Genomic DNA, 23387 nt, shown 5'->3' with positions numbered 1-23387 from the left:
GAATTCCAGTGTTATTTTTGTTTTCTCTCATTCCCCTGTTCCCATTTATCTCCTACAGACTCATCAGCTGGGATAAGCATGTCTTCATCACTCTCTCAGCAGGCACTGCTATGTACATGTGGACTTTCTGCTGACTTTGTTATAAGTCAAATGTCAATGGTGAGAGCAGTTTATGGTATTGTTTGCATTATATTGCTCATCACTGAACCTATGCCTGTACTATTTAAAAAGTAATTGAACTTATGATTTTATCTCATAAGAAGTTTCACATCTGCAAGTAAAGTCAGAAGAGATCTTTTAACATATTTAAAGTCAGGAATATTGCGATTTGTTAATGTACTGTGTTAGTATGAAACTTGGCTTTTTTCTTTATACAGAATTAGATTTGTATAGGTTTAGTATAGATCTGTATATACTGTACCTGAGTTTTCTTTATTTAGAATAGACTATATAATAATTAAGTTTAATAAAGTTGTACTGTAGAATTATACATTTTAAACAATGCCCTCCATCACAGTTCTTAAGTATGACCTGCAAAAGTGGCAGAGTGATCCAGTAGAGATATTAGTGTAGTAGAATAGCATTTGGAGGGGGCAATCCTGAAAATCAACAACATTGAATCGAGGCTCCTTTTTTATTTCAAAATACCTTTAACATATTTTATTTTTTAATGTATGCTTCATATCTTTCCATTGCTCCACCCTATTATGGTGACTGTGCTTCTATGACAATAAGTGTTTGGCCTGTAGTCTTGTGGTATAGGCCCACACATTTTTCTTCCAGCATTTCTCCACCCTTGGAAAATACAAATGAACAGAGGTACTGTTCTGACCAGGTTTTCTAATATGGAAAAGTACAAAGAATAGAAATAAAAAGAAAAATACCAACTGACGGAAAGGGCTTGCAGTATGAAGCACTTGTGTCAACACTAGAAACAGAAAATTAGGTGAATATTTTGGGTTGGAATTTTCATCAGATGAAGATCGATCCTAAACTGTTGATGATCCTGTTTCACGTCAGTGTGCTTTGAGTTGGTAACTTGATCTACCAGCCTTGTCTTTTTGTATTCTTTCTTTCAACAAATTGGACATTTCATGGATCGGTTTGTTATTTTTTCTGCTGGGCTTATAAATGTTGTCCTGTAATTCTCTGAAGGTTAATGCATTCCAGTGACTCTGCCAGAAGAGGCATGTGATGCCAGAAATTTATGGAGTGTTAACTCAAATCACAATTCCCTAGGTATATATAAAAATGAATGATTTCATTTAAAAAAGCAACATGGCTAATTGTGAATCAGTCCACTTGTCGTAATATAATTTGGAGTTTCATCAGTGCACAATGTAGAGTTTTAAGCCATTGTCAGAAACTCCATTTGAAATAAGAAAAATTGCAAATAATAGTGGTGCTATTTGGAATTTATTGCAGAAACTTAACCTAGGGACTCTTAAACCTCATTAGAAAATGGTTTGTGAATATTTTGAGGTAAGTTGTTCTTGTTGGCAGCAGGGTTCCTGGAAAATTGCCAAGCACATTCAGTGCAGCGTTTCATTACAAGAATGACAGAATCCAATTTGTGATTCTCCTTCCAGTCTAAAGCATGAATCAAGTAAGGGTGCTGATTAATTAAAAAATTTACACATAGTAAAATTACTTTCTATGCTAGTTGAATTCGTTCAAAGTTCTTTTGGGGTTGATTATTGTCCTCTTGAAGTCAGTGGTCCACATAAATGCAAGTCTCTATGGACATAACATTAGTATCGAGCCACCGGGTGTTATTCTTATTAATGGGCAGGTCAAATGGTTTCAATGAACTGTAAAAGTCAAGTTCGCTGCTAAAATTTATAATAAGCAAATCATAGCAATTCTAACTTTAAAGAGTTGAAAAGAATTTGCAGGTCTGAATTGAAAATCTGAAATAAAAATAATGTTGGAAATGTTTTCCAGCAGATTTAACTGGCCATTCATCTCATTGCTGTCAAGAACTAATGCCATTGGCATCCATGTTGTCACTGAACAAACTCTTTGCCTGTCTACTAATCTTTTCTCAACCACATCAAACCCAACTTTGTCCACTTTTGCTTTCCCATATGCTTCCTACTATCATATATCCTGGACCTTATGTATGTGGCCATTTTGTCTGACTGGTGTTGCAACCCCATATGGAGCTTCCTTTATAAATGCTCATGACTTAGTTTTCTCTCTCTCTAAGTTTAGATTCTGAAAACAATCTAACCTCCCCACCCCCCCAGCATGTACAGTATTCCCTTCAATGAGGACTATGGATAATTTTTCCATTAAATATGTTTCCATCCATTTGTGCATTTTAATGAAGACTACATTTTTACAGGTATCAAAAAGATCGTAGAATTTAAAGTGCCACTTACACTCAGTGAGCACATTATTAGGTATTTCCTGTACCTAATAAAGTGGCCACTGAGTCTATGTCCGTCGTCTTCTGCTGCTGTAGTCCATCCACTTTGAGGTTTGATGTATTGTGTATTCAGAAATGCTCTTCTGAGCACCACTATTGTAATGTGTGGTTATTTAAGCAACTGTTGCCTTCTTGTCAGCTTGGTTCTGTATGGCTATTCTCCTCTGACCTCTCTCATTAGCAAGGCATTTTCACCCACTGAACTGCTGCTCACTTGGTGTTTTTTTGTTTTTTTTTCCACCATTCTCAGTAAACTCTAGAGACTGTCATGTATGAAAATTTCCAGGAGATCAGCAGTTTCAGAGATACTCAAACCAACTGTCTGCCACCAACAAACATTCCACGATCAAAGTCACTTAGATCAAATTTCTTCCCTATTCTGATATTTGGTTTGAACGACAACTGAACCACCTGACCATCTCTGCATGCTTTTATGCATTGAGTTGGTTCCACGTGATTGGCTGATTAGATATTTGCATTAACGAGCAAATGTACAGTTGCACGAAAAAAGTGTGTGAACCCTTTGCAATACCTGGTTTTCTGCATTAATAACTCATAAAATGCGGTCTGATCTTCATCCAACTCACAATAATATACAAATATAATCTGTCTAAACTAATAATACAAGCAATTCGACTTCTCGTCAATACTGAGTACACCATTTAAACAATCACAGTCTAAGTTCAAAAAAAGAATGTGAACCTCTGGGGTAATGCCTTCTACAAAAACTATTTGGAGTCAGGTGTTCCAATCAGTGAGATGAAATTGGAGGTGTGGGTTGGAGAGATACTCTGCCCTATAAACAAGACACACAGTCGGGTTACTGACAGACTCTGCTCTTCTCAAGAAAGATCTGTTTATTTGCACCATGCCTCGATCAAAACTACTTTCAGAGGACCTTAGAAGGAGAATTGTGGAGATGCATGAAGCTGGAAAAGGCTACAAAGGCATTTCTAAAGACCTGAGTGTTCAACAGTCCACCATAAGCATAATTGTCTACAAATGGAGGAAATTCAGTACTCTTGCTACTCTGCCTAGGAGTGGGCGTCCTGCAAAAATCACACCAAGAACACAAAGTGCAATGCTGAAGGAGATGAAAAGAACCAAAGGGCACCAGCAAAAGACCTGCAGAAATCTCCAGAACTTGTTAAAGTGTCTGTTCACGTGTCCACCATAAGAAAAACTGAACAAGAATGGTGTTCAGGAAGGACACTATGGAGGAATCCATTGCTCTCCAAAAAAAAACATTGCTGCACATCTCAAGATTGCAAAGAACCTCCTAGATATTCTATAATGCTTCTAGGACAATGCTTAAAAAATTGAACTTTTTGGCAGAAATGCATACCGCAACGTTTGGGGGGAAAAAAGGTTACCACACACCAATACCAAAACCTCATTCCAGCTGTGAAGCAGAGTGGAAGAAGCATCATGTTTTGGGGCTGCTTTGCTGCTTCAGGTCCTGGACAGCTTGCAGTCATTGAGAGAACAACAAGTTCAAAATTGTATCAAGTAATTTTACTGGAGATTGTCAGGGTAGCGGTCCATTGCCCTATAGAAGTTGGATGGTGGCACAAAACAATGATCTGAAACACGAGTAAATCAACAACAGAATGGTTTTTTTTTAAAAAAAAGAAAACTTGTGCCAAGTCAGAGTCCAGACCTTAACCCAATTGAGCTGTTGTGGTATGACCTGAAGATGGCTGTTCATACAAGAGATTTCAGAATTGTTGATAAACTGGAACAGTTTTATATGGAGAAATGGCCTAAAATCCCTCCTCACCATTGTGCAAGTCTGATCAACAGCTACAGGAAATATTTAGTGGAAGTTTTTGCTATTAAAGGAGGTTCTACCAGTTCTTTAATACAAGAGTTCACATACTTTTTCCAGTCTGGACTGTGAATGATTAAACAATGTGTTCAATAAAGACTTGAAAAGTACAATTGTTTGTGTCTTACTAGTTTAGGTAGATTGGGGTTGCCTATTATTATGACTTAGATGAAGATTAGACCACGTTTTATGAGTAATTAATGCAGAAAGCCAGGTAATTGCTAAGTTCTTGCAACTGTACCTTAAAAAGTGGCCGCTGAGTGTAGCACCCATATAACTTAGATTTTTTACATTAATTTTAGGCAAAAATGCACCAGAAGCAGATCCAGTGCATGGGTCTGCTAAAACAGATTACACCCCAAAGTGAATTGATCAACCCCAACTTTCTGTTAATTGTAGACTTCTGGAAATTATCTTGGAACTTTAAAATGCAAGGATAGTAATAAGCACAATTTGATTGAAAGATTGTTCTTTTAACTTTATAACGAAGCAGTCCATTGTACCTAGCAAATCGTTTTATGTTTATTTTGGAAACCATTTTCAGTATTTCTAAAATCTTCAAGTTCTTTAGTGACGGTTGGCATGAAGATTTACATGATAAACCCAACTTTAGTCACATTTTACCAAATTACCACTTTGAAATATATCAAGGATTTTCTTTTCATATAATGTATCTTGAACACAGCCCCGTTTATGCTGGTTCATGGCAAATTTCATACTTGGCAATGCACAAATTACTTGGAGCAGAAATTTAGCAAAGAAAATACAAGATAATCACATCAAGATCGAAACTCAATTCCGTAAAGTTTCAAGATTCTTGCCACAGGGAAAAATTAAGCGTTCCAGAAAAGTTTTGCTTCTCTTGGGAGGTTTTGAGGGTGCAGGGTCCTGAATGAACATTTGCAGTGCTTAGGTCAAAATGATCCCACAAGGGAAACTCTACAGTTTTTTTAGGTAAAATTCATCAAGATGTGTAAACTCAGAAATATTTGTAGCTTCATTTTAGAAGTAAATTATTATACACTTATAACTTTATCTACTACAACAAAAATTAATTCCACTCTCAGAATGAATTGCAAATATGTTCTATTAAAGAAGCTTTGCTTCAGGGCTACAATATACTCAGTCCAACCTGTAGTGTAATTTACACTGTAACAGTAATGCCAATGAAAAACAGCATTCTTCTTCATCAACAATCTTTCGAACAATTATAAAGAAAAAACATATGATCTGATAACATGCCAAAAATATTTTACGTTGTATCATCAGTTATTGAGTTTTAATTATTATGATGAACAAAAACTGTTAATTAGGAACTATTGTACACTATACTATGTGGATTCATTTCTATCGTTGTGTACACCATACTGGGTTTCATTTTTAAGTAGCTCTCAGTGAGTTTAGTAAGACCATTGTAATACATGCTTTCCTTAAGTACTTGTAGTGCACAATAGAATTATTATGATGGATTTTAGGAATAGAAGTTTAAATATTTGGGGTGCAGACACCCCTGGTTGGACAGAGTTATTACCTTTCCTTATTTTAATGTAAGCCACATTGAACTGCTGTAGACCTTCTGGTGAAGCTACTCCAACAAAGCTGATTGGTAGGCCAGTTAGAAATGAGGAATTGCAGTGCATTTCTAACTTGGTTGCAGTTTGATTGCCCTCCTGTAGCCCTAACCATGTTTTGTGGAAGATATGATCAACCAGTGGAGCAATTTCCTTTAGTTCTATGATGTCTAATTTAGTTAGGGCCTGTTACTCTGATCATATCTCTATAATTACACTCTCTGGATCATGTTTGGATCTTCAGCTAGTTAGGGGTTAGACCTGTGCAGACCTGACATAGCCCATAAGCTACTTGTAAACAGGTTGTTGGTGCATATGTGTCACTTTATAGCACTGTCAAAGATCCTTCAATTATTTTTCTGGGAATTAGATACAGACTGATTCGGTAGTAATCAACTAGTTTTGAATTTGTCCTGCTTTTTTCAGCACAGGAAATTCCAGACTTTGGAAAGGTTTCTGGGATAAAACTCAAATTTTGTTGAAATTAAATTTGTGTAAACATTTTTATAGTGTATCATTCCCTAACCGTTAGCTAACACAGAGTACAAGTCCAGTGAGATTTTGTTTAAACTTTATTAAATATTGGTTAGGTGACAACTAGAATGTTATGTGTAATTCTGGTCACACACTTCAATGACCATAGACTTCATTGCACTGAAGAGGTTGCACAGTAAGATTCACCAAGATATTCTCTGGTACGGAAAGTTGCAGTTATGAGAAGTCACCAGATAGGCAGGTTTTTTTTTTAGTAGAAGAGACAGAGGTAGGCTGTTAGAGGGAAGCAAAATGAGCATAAATAAGGTAGAAAGTAAGAAACTGTTCCCCATGGCAAAGGTGTCCAATACCGGAGGACATAGTTGTGAGGAATAAGAGAATTAGAGGGGCTTCAGGAGATGAATTTGTTGAGCTGAGGATGTTGGCAATCTGGAACACACTCCCTGAGATGGTGGTGGGATCAGGTACTCTCAAAATTGGAGCATATGGAGGAGGACTTGAATCAACAAGGTGTTGTATGCTGGGAGCCAAGTTCTGGTAAATGGGATAAATGTGGACAAGTAATTGATTGTCTGCATATACTGTGTGGTAAAAGGGCCTTTCTCTTCTGTATGACTTTGATATTTTTACTTACTATAAATTTTCCTGTTCCTAACTTTTTTGTAAAACATTACCTACACTTCATTATACTGAAATTGAATAGAGTAAAATAAAAAGTTACATTACTTTTTGTCGTTTGTATACAATTTGGATTTAGTTTGAACCCAAAATCAGCCTAGTCAACCCATAACTGCAAATTGGATCAGTACATTTCTTGAAATAGGCATTGCATCTTAAAATTTAGAGTGTCATAATGCACAGGTGTTACATGAAAGATTATCAGTTGAAATCCAGAGTTTGTCCAGTTTTCCTGAAATTGAGCCCAAGCAGGCAGTTTAAGTGTTAATGTTTGCTATCATTGAACCCCATGGTGAGCAGCTCCCCCAAACACTCCAGCTTTTACAAGAAGTCTCTGTGCTTGCTCTGCCCTTCACAGTGGGAACTGTGGAGGAAAGCATCAATCTTGCCTGTCTTGACCATGAACCACAAATTTAATGAACAGATCCTTTCTTTTGCCACATGTGCATTACTCAAACCAACAGCTTGTTTGTAAAGGACAAAAAAAATATGACATGTAACTTAATGTGATTTGTGACAATGCCACTGCTCACCAAGTATGTTTAAAAATATTCTTTTACGAGGATTTTTCTCCTATAAATTTACCAAGACATAGTTCTGCCATGTACTACATTTTTTAAAGTCATGTAACTGACTCCATGTAATCTATTCTATAACATTTATTGAATCTGAGGAGTTTCTTGAAACTCGGGATTGGTGCATGTGGAAGTTACAATAGCATGTGCATGTTCCCAACACCCAATTCTGTTGGGAACTACTTGAGCTTTAGAAAAGTGAGTATTTGATTAAAGAGTAGAAAAATTAACAAATATCCAAATAGTTTTGCTCTCAGGAGAATAAAAGTAAAGTACAGCCGGCCCTCCTTATCCGCGAGTTCCGCATGCGCGAATTCAACCAACCGCGAATCGAGAAAACCCGGAAGTGCTCTTCCAGCACTTGTTGTTTGATCATGTACAGACTTTTTTTTCTTGTCATTATTCCCTAAACAATGCAGTATAACAATATTTTGCATAGCATTTACATTGTATTGGGTATTATAAGTAATCTAGAGATGATTTAAAGTATACGGGAGGATGTGAGTAGGTTACCGTGGATCAGGATCAGGTAAAAAATTGGAAGTTCTCTTACTACGTAAGTCAGAACAGGTACATCCGGTATTACTTAGTGTCAGTTAGTCAAACGTTTGTCTTAGTATATAGTATATATTTTAGCTTTCTGTGCATATAAAACACTTAAATTGTTTCAGCGCCGGACTTTCAATCCAGTGACAGATTGCTCCCAAATGTGCTCTCCATTTGTGCCGGGTTGATGTGGAGGATCAAAAACCCAAAACCCCAAAACCCAATAATTAAACCACTGCGTCGCTTAGTGATAATTGTAGCTTTCATCGGGACAGGACCTTTCTCACTTTATCCTTTAAAATTGTTCCAAACTGTAGCCTAACACTTTTCCAATGACTGATGGCATCTCACCTCTTTCCGATCGCTTTATTATTTCCACATTATTTTCAATCATGATTATTTTCGTAAACAGAAACACTATGGATTCAGAGCTCTGCGCCGGGTCCTAATGTCCACCGCACTACAACAGATTAAATAAGGTCTGGGGTTCCGTTGGGTCCTAAGGTCCACCGGATTGAGACAGGTTGAATAAGGGACTTGAGCATCTGCATTTTTTGGTATCTGCGAGCAGTCCCGGAACCAAACCCTAGCAAATAAAGAGGGCCAACTGTATGGTGAATCACCTGATAGTACGCAAAATATTTTGGATTAAGACAGTTTTTAAAAAATTTTACTTAACTATATTTTTATATTAGGAATATATGCTGATCTGTTATAGCATTGCACAAGGAGTGAAGATTCACTAAGGTTTTTAAGTGAAGCAAATTTGAATGTTTTAAGTATTTGGTAAAGGACATTCAAAATGCATTCAGAAACGATGAAGTCATTCGGCCTTACCTTAATTATAAATTTCCATTAATTAATCTCCTCTGATATTTCACATGGGTAATAAAGACCACATCTAGTATCCAGGCCAAGTAATTTCAGAAAGGGGAAAATAGCAAAGCCATTGTGGTGGATACTAGATCTTTGCACTTGATATGTTTGATTATTGATCATGATAACTGGTTAGGTTTCACATGTGACACAATCCAATGAATCTGCCATCTGTTAAACTAGTTGACAGATTCAACTCCAAAAAATATGGGTTTGATTGTGACTGATAGGAAAATAATTATTAAAAGAACTATGGCTCAATATTTACTTGCTGAGATCTGATATTTTAAAGTGACTTTACCTTAATATTGTTCTATCCACTACAACTATCAAATTTTATCACATTCCCAGTTGCATATTGGTTTCAGTCAAAAATGAAATAACTTTCACAAACTCACTATCACAGTTGAAACTGAAGTTTACACTGCTTATCCCATCAATCTCAATGTCACATATTTCTGATACTTAAAAGACTGGCTTCTATGCTAGCCTCATTACTAGCACTATTTTACCTCTCATCTATGGACTTCATCTCAACTGGTTTTTTTTATGCTTACCTTACCAGCCTCCTGAGTTCCCTATGTGAAGTCTGGCATAATTACAGTGTTTTTGGCATTATTTGCATATCCCATCTCTCAAACCAGCATAATGATCTCCTGATCCAATTCTCATTTCATACCACTAACTTCTGTAAGACTTTTTAACTATTCATTCTCTTCTTCAAATGTTATACACTTAGTGGCCACTTCATTGGGTTCGTCCTATACCTAATAAAGTGGCCACTAAGTGCATGTTCATGGTAGCCCACTTGGTTTTAGGTATTATGTAATAATATTTTATTATTGAATTATTTTTCTTTATTTGATTTTGGTGCTACATCGGATCTGGAGTAATAATTATTTAGGTAGTTCTCCTTTACACTTGTGTACTGGAATTGACAAACAATCTTGAGATTCTTGAAGGTGTAAGATCATGACTGAACTTTGAACTGTGTGTGTGGCATTTCATAAATATTAGCTCATTTACTATTTTATTTGAAAGGTTTATTAGTGAATAGTGGCAAAGAGGATGTGCTGAGTAAAACTTTCAGTTTTCTGAATTTGGATCACTTGCCAACATACTTTTTATTCAAAAATGAATATGGATCAATACAGGTGAGTAGCACACACATGCCAGACACTCCTAGAAATGGACAATCAGTCTTTTGGGGAGAGTTTTGGTCCTGATCTCTTTTCTCCCACCCTGGACTGGTTAACAGAATTACTTTTCTTATAGGAGTGAAACAACTGAATCTGTTAATTGGTAATTCTCAGCTTTCAACCTGTATTATTCTATCTTGGTCATTGTTCCACTCCTTAGTTAAAGAGGCAATATGTGTTCCTTTATGCTGTGAGACCATTGTGTGTCTTTTCATACAGAAGATTAAAATATAGCATAAATTTTGGAAGAACCCAAAGGCATGCGGTCCTGAATTTTTTACTTTACCTCCAAGCTTTGGCATTAAATAGGTGGGACCAAATTGACATGCAGATAATGCTAATAAATTTCCCATCTTTTATATTTTTATGTGGTAATTTCTAACCAGATTTCTTTCTGCAGTTGTGTACATGGGTTAGTAGGATTAGAATAATAAAAAGCATTGCTGTTCTAGATGTTTGCCATCTGCAACAGATTAAAGATGTGGACTGCTTTGGTTAAATGAAAATAAAACTATCCAAACACTGAAATTAAAAAAAAACAAAATTTTGGAGACACTTGGCCAAGCAAGTACCATCTGTACAGAGGAAAACAGTTAATGTTTCATGTTGATGATTATCTGTTTCACACTCTGCAGATGATACCTACCCTGCTGACTCTTTCCAGAACTTTCTGTTTATAGTTCAAATTTCCAGGATCTACCAGTTTTTTTTCTGGATACTGGAGACAGAAACCTTAATCACATTTAAAAAGAGTACGTGACTGAGCACTCCAAATGCAGCGGAGCTTTTCTATTTTGCGGTGGTGCAGGCATCCTGCCTCTTTGTATTTATCTATTTATAGTTTTTCTCCACTCTTTAATGATCTTGGATTCTTAATTAGATACATGCATTCTTTATATCCAGCTACAATGGGAAAATGACTCTTATTACAATTTAGGTGGACACAAACTAAATTGTAAGGGAGAAATCCTTCCTGGTAGAAATCATAAAGTACAGAAAATCCAGCCTATGTGTTCTCATCCCAAGAGCAGCATTAAATTTGTAGCAAAGAAGAAAATTCATTTTAAGATGGACAAAATGAAGCTTCTTTCTCTTTTAGTTAGTATTTAGTACTATTCTTCCTTATGTACTAACATACTGATCCAAATTATCTCCCATTCTCCATCATCTTGACAAATATTTTTTTCTCACTACAAGGTATTGTTTTTTCACATTAGTGCTTGGTTCCTGACCTCTTTCTTAACTTCAGGCAATTAATGATGTGGTATTATAACATAGTGGTTAACATAATCACTTAACAGCTACGGCCATCACCAATCAGGGTTTGATTCCAGACACTATCTGTAAGGAGTGGATTTCCTCCCACATTCCATAGATGTACTGGTTAAGGTTATTAAGTTGTAGGCATGCAATGTTGGTTCCGGAAGTATGACACTTGTGGGTGCCCAGCACAATCATCACTGACTTGATTTGACACAAACCATGTATGTTTCAATATACATGTGGCAAGTAAAGTTAATCTTTATCTTTAATTTTTATCTTTGATATCATGTGCACAACTGTCTTTGTTATATTTCATGGCCATAAATCATCTCCCATTTCTGATTGAGCATATCTATAGATCCCACTCTCTTAAGCCTGTTACTTTTGGCAAGCAGCTAATGGTGTCTATGAGTTCTGTTTTTTGCTATTTTAGTTTATTCCGATACTGAAATTTAACCCATTCCTCCATGTCCTCCTCCTTAAAAGCTAGGTAATGTGTACCTTCTGTTTCTGTAATCAGGTAGTTACTCTCATTTCATCATGCACTTGTGTTCTAAAGCATTCATTGATAATAATTTGGGTCTATGAATAACCAGGCAAAAGACATGAATTACAAAATGAGACTGTTACTGAAATGTGTCATAAGGTTATGCCAATATAAAAGATGTAGTTTTATAGTACACTGTGATTGAGGCAGTGATCACAGCATGATTGAGTTCAACTTGAAACTTAAAAGGAAGAAAGTAAAGTCTGGCATAGCAGTATTTCAGTAGAGTAAAAGAAATTAATGGTATGAGAGAGGAGTTGGTCAAAGTAAATTAGATGGAGATGCTGGCAGGGATGACAGCAGAGCAGCAATGGCTTGAGTTTCTGGCCAAAGTGAGGAAGGTACAGGATAGATAAATGAAGAAATACTCAAATGGCAAAATACTACAACCATGGCTGACATGGGAAGTCAAAGCTAATGTAAAGGCAAAAGAGAGGGCATACAACAAAGCAAAACTTAGTAGGAAGACAGAGGTTTGGGAACCTTTTAAAACCCTACAGAGAGCAACTAGAAGAATCATTAGGAGAGAAAAGATGAAATATGCAAGCAAGCTAGCAAACAATATCAAAGTGGATAGAAAAACTTTTTCAAGTATGTTTAAAAAAAAAGAGGGATGAGAGTGGATAGAGGGCAGCTAGAAAATGAAGTCAGGAAAATATTAACGGTCAAGGAGATGGCAGCACTGTGGAAGACACTAGCAGGTTGCCAGATGGTGAAGGGTGTGAGAGAAGTGAGTGCAGTACCTATTACAAGGGTGCTTAAAAAGCTGAAACATCTCAAAGTATGTAAGTCACCCAGACCAGATGACCTGCACCCTAGGGTTCTGAAAGAGGTAGCGATAGAGATTGTGGTGGCATTAGTAATGATCTTTCAAAAATCATTGGACTCTGGCATGGTACCAGAGTACTGGAAAACTGCAAATGTCACTCCACTCCCTAAGAAAGGAGGTAGGCAGCAGAAAGGAAATTATAGACCAATAAGCCTGACCTCAGTAGTAGGGAAGATGTTGGAGTCAATTGTTAAGGACGAGGTTATGGAGTACTTGGTGACACAGGACAAGATAGGCAAAAGTCATCATGGTTTCCTTGTGGGAAAATCTTGCCTGAAGAACCTATTGGAATCCTTTGAGGAGATTATATGAAGGATAGATAAAGGGGATGTAGTGGATGTTGTAAATTTGGACTTTCAGAAGGCCTTTGGAAGATGCCACACATGAGGCTGCTTACCTAGATAAGAGCCCATGGTATTACAGTGAAGTTACTGGCATGGTTAGAGCATTGGCTGATTGGTAGGTGGCATGGAGTGCAAATAAAAGGATCCTTTTCTGGTTGGCTGCCAGTGACTAATGGTGCTCCACAGGGATCAGTGTTGGGACTGCTTTTTATGCTGTATATCAATGATTTAAATGATGGAATAGATGACTTTTTTTTTGCAAAGTTTGCAGATGATAGGAAGATTGGTGGAGGGGCAAGTAGTGTTGAAGAAACAGGTATAGTGCGAAAGGACTTAGACAGATTAGGAGAATAGGCAAGAGAGTGGCAAATGAAATAGTGTTGGAAAATGCATGACCATGCACTTTGGTAGTAGAAATAAATGTGCACATTATTTTCTAATCGGGGAGAAAATCCAAAAATCTGAGATGCAAAGGGACTTGGGAATCCTTATGCGGAACACAGTAAAGGTTAACTTGCAGGTAGAGTTGTTGATGAGGAAGGCAAATACAATGTTAGCATTCATTTCAAGAGGTCTAGAATACAAGAGCAGGGATTTGATGCTGAAGCTTTATAAGGCACTGGTGAGGCCTCACCTTGAGTACTGTGAACCTCGTCTAAGGGAAGATTGGGAATTTGGTTTTCAGTGTTGTTTTTGAAATTTAAGAACAAAATTGTGTGACAATCAAATAGAATACGGAAGAGCAGCACTGACAGAGATGCCATATTTTTCAAAAGGGACATTGAACTAAAGCTCTGCCTGCCAGCTCAGGTGAACAGAATAGATTCTGTGGCAGTATTTCAAAGAAGATCCGAGTTCTTCCTGGCAGGTATATTTTCGTCTAAATTATCTGGTCATTATCATTTTAAGGGTTATAGGATCTGACAGTGTTGAAAGGAGATGGCCGTATCTGAGCTGTGTAGTGGGATTAACGTTAAGTCTGATTGTGATCAGCATGAATGTGATGAGCTGAATAGCCTCTTGTCCCGTAAGTATTTTAGTCACCAGAATGGAACAAGTGGCAGTGGACAGCAGCACAAATGAGTGGGCAGATGGTTATTTTAACAACAATTACTGTTTCATGTGTATAATTTGAATAACATGCTTTTTTCTGGTATACATCAATTTGACTAAAATTAGTAAATTGGTTTATTATTGTCACATGTACTGAAGTACAGTGAAGAACTTGTCTTGCATATTATTCATACAGATCAATTCATTGCAATAGTGTACTGAAGTAGTACAAGGTACAAAAGTATAACATTGTAGAATAAAGTGTTTCAGTTACAGACAAGGTGCAAGCAAACATGGTCAACAGTGAACTGAATTGTGAGATCAGGAGTCAATCTTATTGGACTAGGGAATCATTTAATAGTGTTATGACAGCAGGATGGAAGTTGGCCTTGAGTCTGGTGGTACATGCTTTCAGGCTCCTGTATCTTCTCCCCAACGGGGAAGGTATCAAAAAGATTGTTGAGAGTAGGTGGGGTCTTTGATTATGCTATTTAGAGTCCATGAGGGGAGACTGTTTTCCATGATATGCTGAGCTATATCTACAACTCTGCAGTTCCTTAGTGATGGCCAGAGCAGTTACTATACAAGTTGTGATGCGTGTATGTAAGGTGCTTTCTATAGCAAGCTTTTATTGGCTGCGGCACTTATGTGGTCTGTACATGGTTATATCAGTACGGGCTATTGGTGATGTTCACTCCGAGGTACTTGAAACTTTCAACCCTCTCGACCTCGGCATTGTTGATATAAACAGGGGAGTGCATGCTGCCCTCCTTCCTGAATTCAACGACCAGCTCTCTTGTTGACATTGAAGGAAAGGTTGTTTTTGTGATACCGAATCACCAGGGTCTCTATCTCCTTCCTATACTCTTGATTCGTTGTTATTTAAGATGTAGCTCATGGTGGTGGTATCATCTGCAAACATTGTAGATGGAATTGGAGCAGAATTTGGCTACACAGATTTGAGTTTACAAGGAGTTGAGTCGAAGCAGAGGACATAGCCATGTGGGTCACCAGTGGAGGTGTTGTTCACTATCCTTCATGATTATGGTCTGTTGGTCTGATCTGGAAGTTAAGGATCCAGATGCAAGGAGTTGTTGAGTCCTTGGTCTAGGAGTCTGGAGATGAGTTTGCTTGGAATTGGAGTTGTAGTCAACAAACAATAATCTGACATTAGGTGTCATTACTGTTCAGATGCTCCAGAGATGAGTGTGTGGCCAAGGACATGCCATCTGCCATAGATTTGTTTTGGCAGTAGATGAATTGCAACTGGTCAAGGTTGTCTGGGAGGTTGGAGTTATTGCTTGTCATGACCAGCCTCTCAAAGCAGTTCATCATGATGATGTAAAGATGTAACTGAAATACTCATCAGCCTCAGTAGTTGACCATGTCTTTAGTAAAGATTTGGCACAGGTTCAAAAATAGAGGCAGTTTTGCTTCAGAACAGAAGCAGTAAAGAAGGTACTAATGAATGTTCACGTGTCGCCTAATGATAAGGTGTCGCCTAATGGGAAATAGAACTTCAATATTCACTTTCAGATGATCAATGGAGTAAAATTTATTATCTAGTTAATAATTCATCTATCTGTGCACGCCATTCCTTAATTCAGTTTAAGATAGTACATAGGGCCCATATGTCTAAAGATAAATTGGCGCATATATTTCCTAATATAAACCCTATTTGTGACAGATGTAACGTAGAGGTGGCTACTCTAACTCATATGTTTTGGTCCTGTGTAAGTTTAACTAATTTCTGGAGAGATGTATTTAGAACACTATCTAAAGTTATAGATGTGGATGTTCAACCCAATTCACTTACGGCAATTTTTGGGATTATTCCAGAGGAAGTAGGTAGAGTATCTGCTTCCGCTCAACATGTGATGGCCTTTTCAACTTTACTGGCTAGGAGAGCTATCTTGTTATACTGGAAAGAATCTAATCTGCCTACTGTTTTCCATTGGCTGTCCTCCATTATCTCATGTTTAACCTTGGAGAAAATTAGAAGCCGGACGTTTGATACATCTTTTAATTTTGAGCAAGTCTGGCGACCCCTTTTATTTATTTATTTATTTATTTATTTATTTATTTATTTATTTATTTATTTATGTATTTGTTTATTTATTTTCACTATTCTCTTTGGGGAAAATCCTTATCCATGAAGGTTCGGAGGTGACTGGAAGGATGTTTTTTCTTTTTCTTTTTTAAAAATTTTATCCTCAAATGGACAGCCCAATCTTTCTTTTAAAAAACACAAAATGCTGGCAGAACTCAGCAGGCCAGACAACATCTATGGGAGGAGTTAATAACGATGTTTCGGGCCGAAACCCTTCATCAGGAATGAAGTAACATGGGATGGTCGAGGGGGGATAAGAAGTGGGGGGAGGGATAAAGTAGAGAGCTGGGAAGTGATAGGCTGGAGGAAAATGGGCTGGGGGAAGGTGGAGAATTATGGGAAATAAAAGAGAAAGAAAGGTAGGGCTGGGGGGAGAGATTATAGTGAGGGGGGAAAACTAGAGAGAAAGAGAACCAGACTAAAATAATAGATGGGGATGGGGGTAAGGGTGGGGGGCAGGGGTATCAACGGAGGTCAGTGAGTTGGATGTTCATGCCGGCAGGTAGGAGGCTACCTAGGCGGGAGATAAGGTATTGCTCCATCAACCTGCGTGTGGCCTCATCTTGACGGTAGAGGAGGCCATGGACAGACATGTCGGAGTGGGAGTGGTCTGTGGAATTGAAGTGTGTGGCCACAGGGAGATCCCGCCACTGCTGGAGGACTGAGCACCGGTGTTTGGCGAAACGGTCTCCCAGTCTGCGGCGGGTCTCCCCAATGTATAAATGGCCACATCGGGAGCACCGGATACAGTACATCACCCCAGTTGACTTGCAGGTGAAGTGGTGCCTCACCTGAAAAGACTGTCTGGGGCCTGGGTTGGTGGTGAGGGAAGAAGTGTGGGGGCAGATGTAGCACTTCTTCCGTTTGCAGGGATGAGTGCCCGGAGGGAGGTCCGTGGGGAGGGATGGGGGGGATGAATGGACATGTTACTTCACTCCTGATGAAGGGTTTCGGCCCGAATCGTCATTATTATCTCCTCCCATAGATGCTGTCTGGCCTGCTGAGTTCTGCCAGCATTTTGTGTTTTCTATTTATTTCCAGCATCTGCAGATTCACTCGTGTTGCCAATCTTTCTTTTCTTTTTTTTTCCCTTTTTTTTTGTTTCTATTTAGTTTAGCGGGGTTTTTTTCCTTTATGTAAATAAAATTTTCCAATCTTTTTTTTACGATTTGTTAAGAGGAGTTGTGTTTTTTTTATTATACTGTATATATAACAGCGTAACATTATACCTATTTGATTTTGATAATATATACTTTTCTTTATTGCTGATTATATGTCTTTTGTGTTATCTGTTTGCTGAACTTCTCTGATTTGTATATTTTTACTGGAAATCAATAAAAAGATTGAAAAATGAAATGAAATGAAGAAGGTACTGAACAAAGTTAGGAAGCAGAAGCCTTGGTACTTGTAGGGTGAAGGCAAGAAAATAGGAATAGGAGTAGGCTATCTAACCATTCAAGCTTTGCTATTCAATATGATAATGGCTGATCTGCCCAAGGCCTCAACTCCTCTCTGTGGCAGATCCCCAAAGCTGCAATTTCCTAATCTATCATAAATATGTCTATCTCCTCTTTAAATAAGTCTAATGATTTGGCCACTCTGGTCCTCTGTGGTAGAGAGTTCCAGAGATTCACCACCCTCCACTAGAAGAAATTCTACAAACCTCAGTTTTCTGTGACCACACCTTCATTATTGTAGCCCTGTCCCTTCATTCAAAAATCTATCTGAAGTGAGAAATATTTCATCCTCTACTTTATCATACCCTCTTACAATTGTGAATGTACTATTAAGAAAATCTCATTCTTCTGAATTCCAAAGAATGGTAATCTAGTTTCTTTATATGCTCCTCATAGGAGCACATCTCAACAGTTAGCCTTGTGAATCTATTTTCCTAACTATTCCTGCACCACCTGTCTGTTAACTTGTTGTGATTCATGCATAACGATACCTAGATCCTTAATTGCAGTTTGCAAGAGAAAGGTCCACTCATAGCACAAATCCGTCACAAAACTGGTTGTGTAGCACTTCCAAACTCTCCTGAGACTATCTCGTTACCACCTGAAGAACTAATTTTATAATACTAATATCAAGCTTGAATCAATTCCAGTATAATGCTTACTGATCTGAAGGAGATACCTATAAAAGGAAAAACTGGAAAATGCTTTGTTCATCCTCAATTTCTCAGTAGTGATTTTACTTCTTTTAAATTACAGGGTGAAATTTGCTATGAGAAGATTTTAAATAATGGAGCCATTCCAAGACATCAGTTTGATACTTAAGTCTTAAAGAATGTCTTAAATTTGCGATTAGTGAATGGACTTAATTACCCTGCATGGGTCTAGCCACTCACATTCACCATTCTCACAAATTTGCCTTTTATGGAATCTAAAGGCAGGATGGCGGAAACAACTTCAGAACTGAGCAACATGGAGCTAAGTGGTGATGGGGCCTCCGATGACGTAACAAAGTCATGTGTTGGGTCAGAACCAGCCCCACCCATGAAATTCAGCTGAGAGCCTGTGCAGATGTCCCATACCCAGTTTATCTTCCTTCAAACCTGTTGAGGATTTAGAAGAAATTGAAAAGTTTGTAAATGGAAAATATATTTAAAGAAAAATCAACTGAAACAGTTTTCAATCATTAAAGGTATTAAACCAAACACAAGTAACTAGAAAAGAAGCATTCCAACCTGATGCAAAATTTCAGTGCAGGTTCTCCAGCAAGACTGTGCTCTGCCATTGAACTCCAGAGCATTCCAAAGTTATAATATCAGAACACAAGGAGTAACTCAATGAGGTGGGTAGATGTGCTTTAATAAAATTAGTCTTTTTCCTAAAGTGTACAGAGTAAATCCCACCTGTCTTGATTTTAAACAGTGAATTGCTGAGCCATACACACACATTTTGATCCCTGACAGTTCCCCATTTACAGATCTCAGTCTATGTTGTGGTGGAACATGCAATCTCTGCTAAAAATTGAGGAAATTGGAATCATACCAAGTCCATGTCAATCCTAGTCCCTAAAAAAAAAGACTGTGTATAATTCCATTGCCAATCACAAATAACGGAAAGGATGAAGTTGTTTCTTTTGCCTTACACTTAGCAAAGGCATATTTTATTAGTGTAAGACAGGACCCAGGAAAGGTAAATTGGGAGCAGCTGCTAGGAGAAAAAACCCAGCAGATAAGTGGAAGCAAGTTGGTCATAGTCAGCATGTCCCTGTAAGGATAAGGGGCAGAGATGGTAAGTTACAGGAACCATGGATAATGAAGGGTATTAATAGTTTAAGGGAAAAGGAAATGTATATCAGGTACAGGAAACCGGTGTCAAAGAAGTCATTAAGGTTTCTCGACACAGAAGAAAAATAGAAAAAATAAGGGGCACAAAGAGGCCTTGATGCAACCTTGGCAAGTAGAGTTATGGAGGATTCTAAAACCTCTTGATATGTATGTAATTTGGTAAATTGGTTTATTATTTTCACATGTACTGAAGTACAGTGAAAAAGTTGTCTTGCAATATCGTTCATACAGAACAATTCATTGCAATAGTGCATTTAAAGTAGGACAAGGTTTAAAAAAAATAACCCTACAGAATAAAGTGTAACAGTTAAAGAGAGTGTAGAATTTTGCAATAAGGTGCAAAATCATAACAAGGTAGATTGTGAGGTCAAGAAACCATCTTATATTAGGGAACCATTCAATATTTTTATATCAGTAGGATAGAAGTTGTCCTTGAACTTGTTGGTACGTGCTTTCAGGGGGGAGAAGTGATAATGTCTGGGCTGGGTGGGGGTTAATTATGCTAGCTGCTTGCTTTAACAAGACAGAAGTGTAGATAGAGTCCCTGGAGGGCAGTCTTGTTTTACGATAGAAAATGTCAAAGCCATCAGACATGGTAGTAATTTGGATGTTGTGCCAACCCACATATTCCTTAAAAAAAGTACTAAACCCACACTACCCCGTAACCCTCTATTTTTCTTTCATCCATGTGCCTGTCCAGGAGGCTCTTAAATACCCCTAATGTATTAGCCTCCACCACCATCCCTGTTAAGTCATTCAAGGCACCCACAACCCTCTGTGTTTTAAAAAAAACTTACTCCTGATGTCTCCCCTAAACGTCCCTCCCTTACATAGGTACATATGCCCTCTGGTGTTTAATATTCATGCCTTCTCCAGCCCTCTAATTCTTTCACCAATCAATTTCTTAGTTCTTTACTTCAACCCTCCCAGTTTCACCTATTACTTTATCGTTCTTCCTCCCCTCCCCCCACTTTCTTACTCTGATTCCTCATCTTTTTCCCAGTTCTGTTGAAGGGCCTCAGCCCGAAACATCAACTGTACTCTTTTCCTTAGTTGCTGTCAGGCCTGCTGAGTTCCTCCAGCATTTTGTGTGTGTTGCTTGGATTTCTAGCATTTGCAGATTTTCTCTTGTTTGTAACTAGATGGCCCAGAATTAAAATGGGAAGGGAGAAATTTAAAATTCTTAGCAAGTGTTTCCCACACAAGGTGGTGAATATCTGGAACAAGCTACCAGAGGAGGCGGCTGCAATTACAATGCTTAGGTATTTTGATGGGTATTTGAGTAGCCAAGGTGTCGACGGATACAGGTCTAATGTGGTCAAATGGGATAATGTAGAAGATAGTTATCAAGGTTGGAAGGACAAGAAGGGCCTTGAGGGCTCACTTCTGTGCTTTCTATGAATCTGATGAACAGTGTGCCCTGGTGCCCTGGGTTCAATACATCAAGGTGTACTCTGCTCGTGTTGATAGAGAACTTGGTTGTTTTGATGAATTTGGACACAGTTGCATATCGAAGAAGGTGATGCAACTTAAGGTTTATTTCTTTTTCACCGAAACTGTCAGTCTTTCATGTGGTCGAAAGAAAAAAGAATAAACCTTTTGGGAGCATAATCAAGAACAAAGTGATCTGATGGTTATGCACTCATAGATAGTGAGCACCTGGCAGCGGCCGTGGCTAAGCTGAATCAGACTGCAACTTTTGCTCACTAGTTAGTCCTGAAGAAAGCTTCTGACCCAAGATCTCCATCATGCAGCAAACCTATTTCAATTTTTGTTACATCATTCTGCCACACCTTTGCCTTGAGTATATCTGCTAAAATCCTGAACCAAACCTTTTTCACTTTCACTGCTCTAACTTAAACTGTGTACACTTTCTCTGTAGGCTGAGCTACATTGTCTTGATTTGTGAAATGCCTCAATTTTTTTAAAGGTCTCAGCCTTTGGTTCATATTTCACTGTCTCAAATCCTCTTTGCCCAGCATATTTGTCTCAATGATCTCTTCCGGCTAGACGGGGTCCAAGGTCGCTATTCATCCTAACTTGTGCCTATTCCATGTGCCTAGTTTCCATCCTTCACTTCTGTGGCCATCTTTTCAGACCCTAGACGTTAGGTTTCACTACTCATTCCCTAAACCACTCCACGCTGTTTCCTTTATCCCTTCCTTTAAGAGCTACTTAAAGCCTATGTCCTTCCCTGTGCTTTTGGGTGCCTTTTTCCAATGTCCCCTTTGTGTGACTGAATTTCATTGCTTCAACTATGAAGCAGTTTCTTAAAGGATTATCTTTTTGCAATTTCTGTATATCTCAAAGCACTTTACAATTAGTGAAGTACTTTTAAGTGTGGTCTTAGCTGTAATTTGGGAATGTAAAGTGATTTTGTTTTGCTTCACATAGCAATTTCTCACAAAAGGAATATGATAATGGCTAAGCAACCTTATTCAGTGCTATTGATTAAGAGGTAAGCACTATCTTGAACCGTGAGATAAATCACATGATTACTTTCAAATAGTGCCTGAAATATCCTGCACATCGTCCTACAGGACGAGACAGGGCCTTAATTTAACATGTTACGCAAAAGATACTATCTTTGAGACTTAGTTCTGAAATGGCATGTCAATCAAAATACTGCTGTTTTAAAGAATAAATGAAAATGCAAATATCTGTAATCATTTAGCATGAATAGTTATTCCTGCAAGATCATTGCAGATATTTGAATTTTAATTAATACTTTAATATAATAATGATTTGTGGGATGAAAACTGAACATTATTGTTTAAAAAGGTCTGGTAATTATAATACATTAAATTTAAGATATTTAGTGGAAATTGAGTTTTAATTTTCAGCTGCCATTTGAATTTTATGGCAGAATATAGAGTACATTTGTACTGTTGATTTGAACGTGGTATATAAAGTAAGCTGTGGGAATGGCTGTACATGATGAACAATCTTTTGATTTTAATTTCACCACACAATTCTATGGAGACAGATACTTTTTATGAAACTAATTATTTACCACGAAAATAGTATCTGTTAAAATTCTATAATTGATGCTAGTCTGCATTAGAACGACTTTAAGATTGTCATTTTGTGATTGTTTCCCTTTGCATGAAGATGCAAATTAATCTCCCCCATTGAAGACCGGAGCTGTCTGATCTGGGGGAACCAGGACTGCAGCCATTGCAAAACATGAGGTATTATAACAGGATTTTTTTTGTTTGTAGGCCGGAGATGAGATTGAAGATTTACTTTTATTTTAAATTTAAATTTAATTTGTTGCTAAATGGTGAGTTCAAATGTGATATAAGAGTCAATCTGTCACAGTGAATTTAAATGTATTAATAAATTCTGTTATATTAAGGAAGCTGTTAGAATGCTGGAATTTTTTTACATAGAAAGCTGGCATTGAATCTGGTATGCGGTCAGATTTCATCATTAATTCAGTTAGTCGGAGAAGTAGTTATTTGTGGGGTATATTATTTAAGTTTGAGTTTTACTGACTGTAGGAAACTACCTCGGGGAGCAACAAAATGGCTTGTTGTAAGAAGAGGATTGTTTCATGAAAGTTTGTTCTAATTACATTTGACTGTATTTGAAACAAAGGACACTGTGTTTCAGTAATACGTCATTAAAGTTCCTTCTGCTCTGTTCGACATTTGATCTTCGCTCTTCCAGCTTTGGGCTTCATGCATGATATTGGAAGTCCCGTACTCAGCCTAAAACCCTCCAGCTTCCTACCTGTCTCTT

At 37.7% G+C, this 23387-nt stretch overlaps 1 protein-coding gene across 3 annotated transcripts in view; it reads left to right on the top strand.

Annotated features, from left to right (window-relative positions):
- The window catches only part of wars2 (tryptophanyl tRNA synthetase 2, mitochondrial), a 53702-nt gene that overhangs the window by 10309 nt on the left and 20006 nt on the right, over window positions 1–23387 (top strand). The window contains exon 2 of one of the 3 annotated variants that reach the window (XM_073045398.1): window positions 59–159. The exons of 1 other annotated variant lie outside the window; for it this stretch is intronic. In XM_073045398.1, the coding sequence (XP_072901499.1) occupies window positions 79–159 (81 nt within the window). In that variant the 5' untranslated portion in view covers window positions 59–78. Of the gene's footprint in view, window positions 1–58; window positions 160–18558; window positions 19142–23387 lie in introns of all 3 variants that reach the window. One more of the 3 variants, XM_073045399.1, reaches the window with a different exon arrangement.

This window comes from Hemitrygon akajei, chromosome 5 (genome assembly GCF_048418815.1).
Source record: "Hemitrygon akajei chromosome 5, sHemAka1.3, whole genome shotgun sequence".
Classification (NCBI taxonomy): domain Eukaryota; kingdom Metazoa; phylum Chordata; class Chondrichthyes; order Myliobatiformes; family Dasyatidae; genus Hemitrygon; species Hemitrygon akajei.
This window is presented reverse-complemented; position numbering and strand designations above follow the sequence as displayed.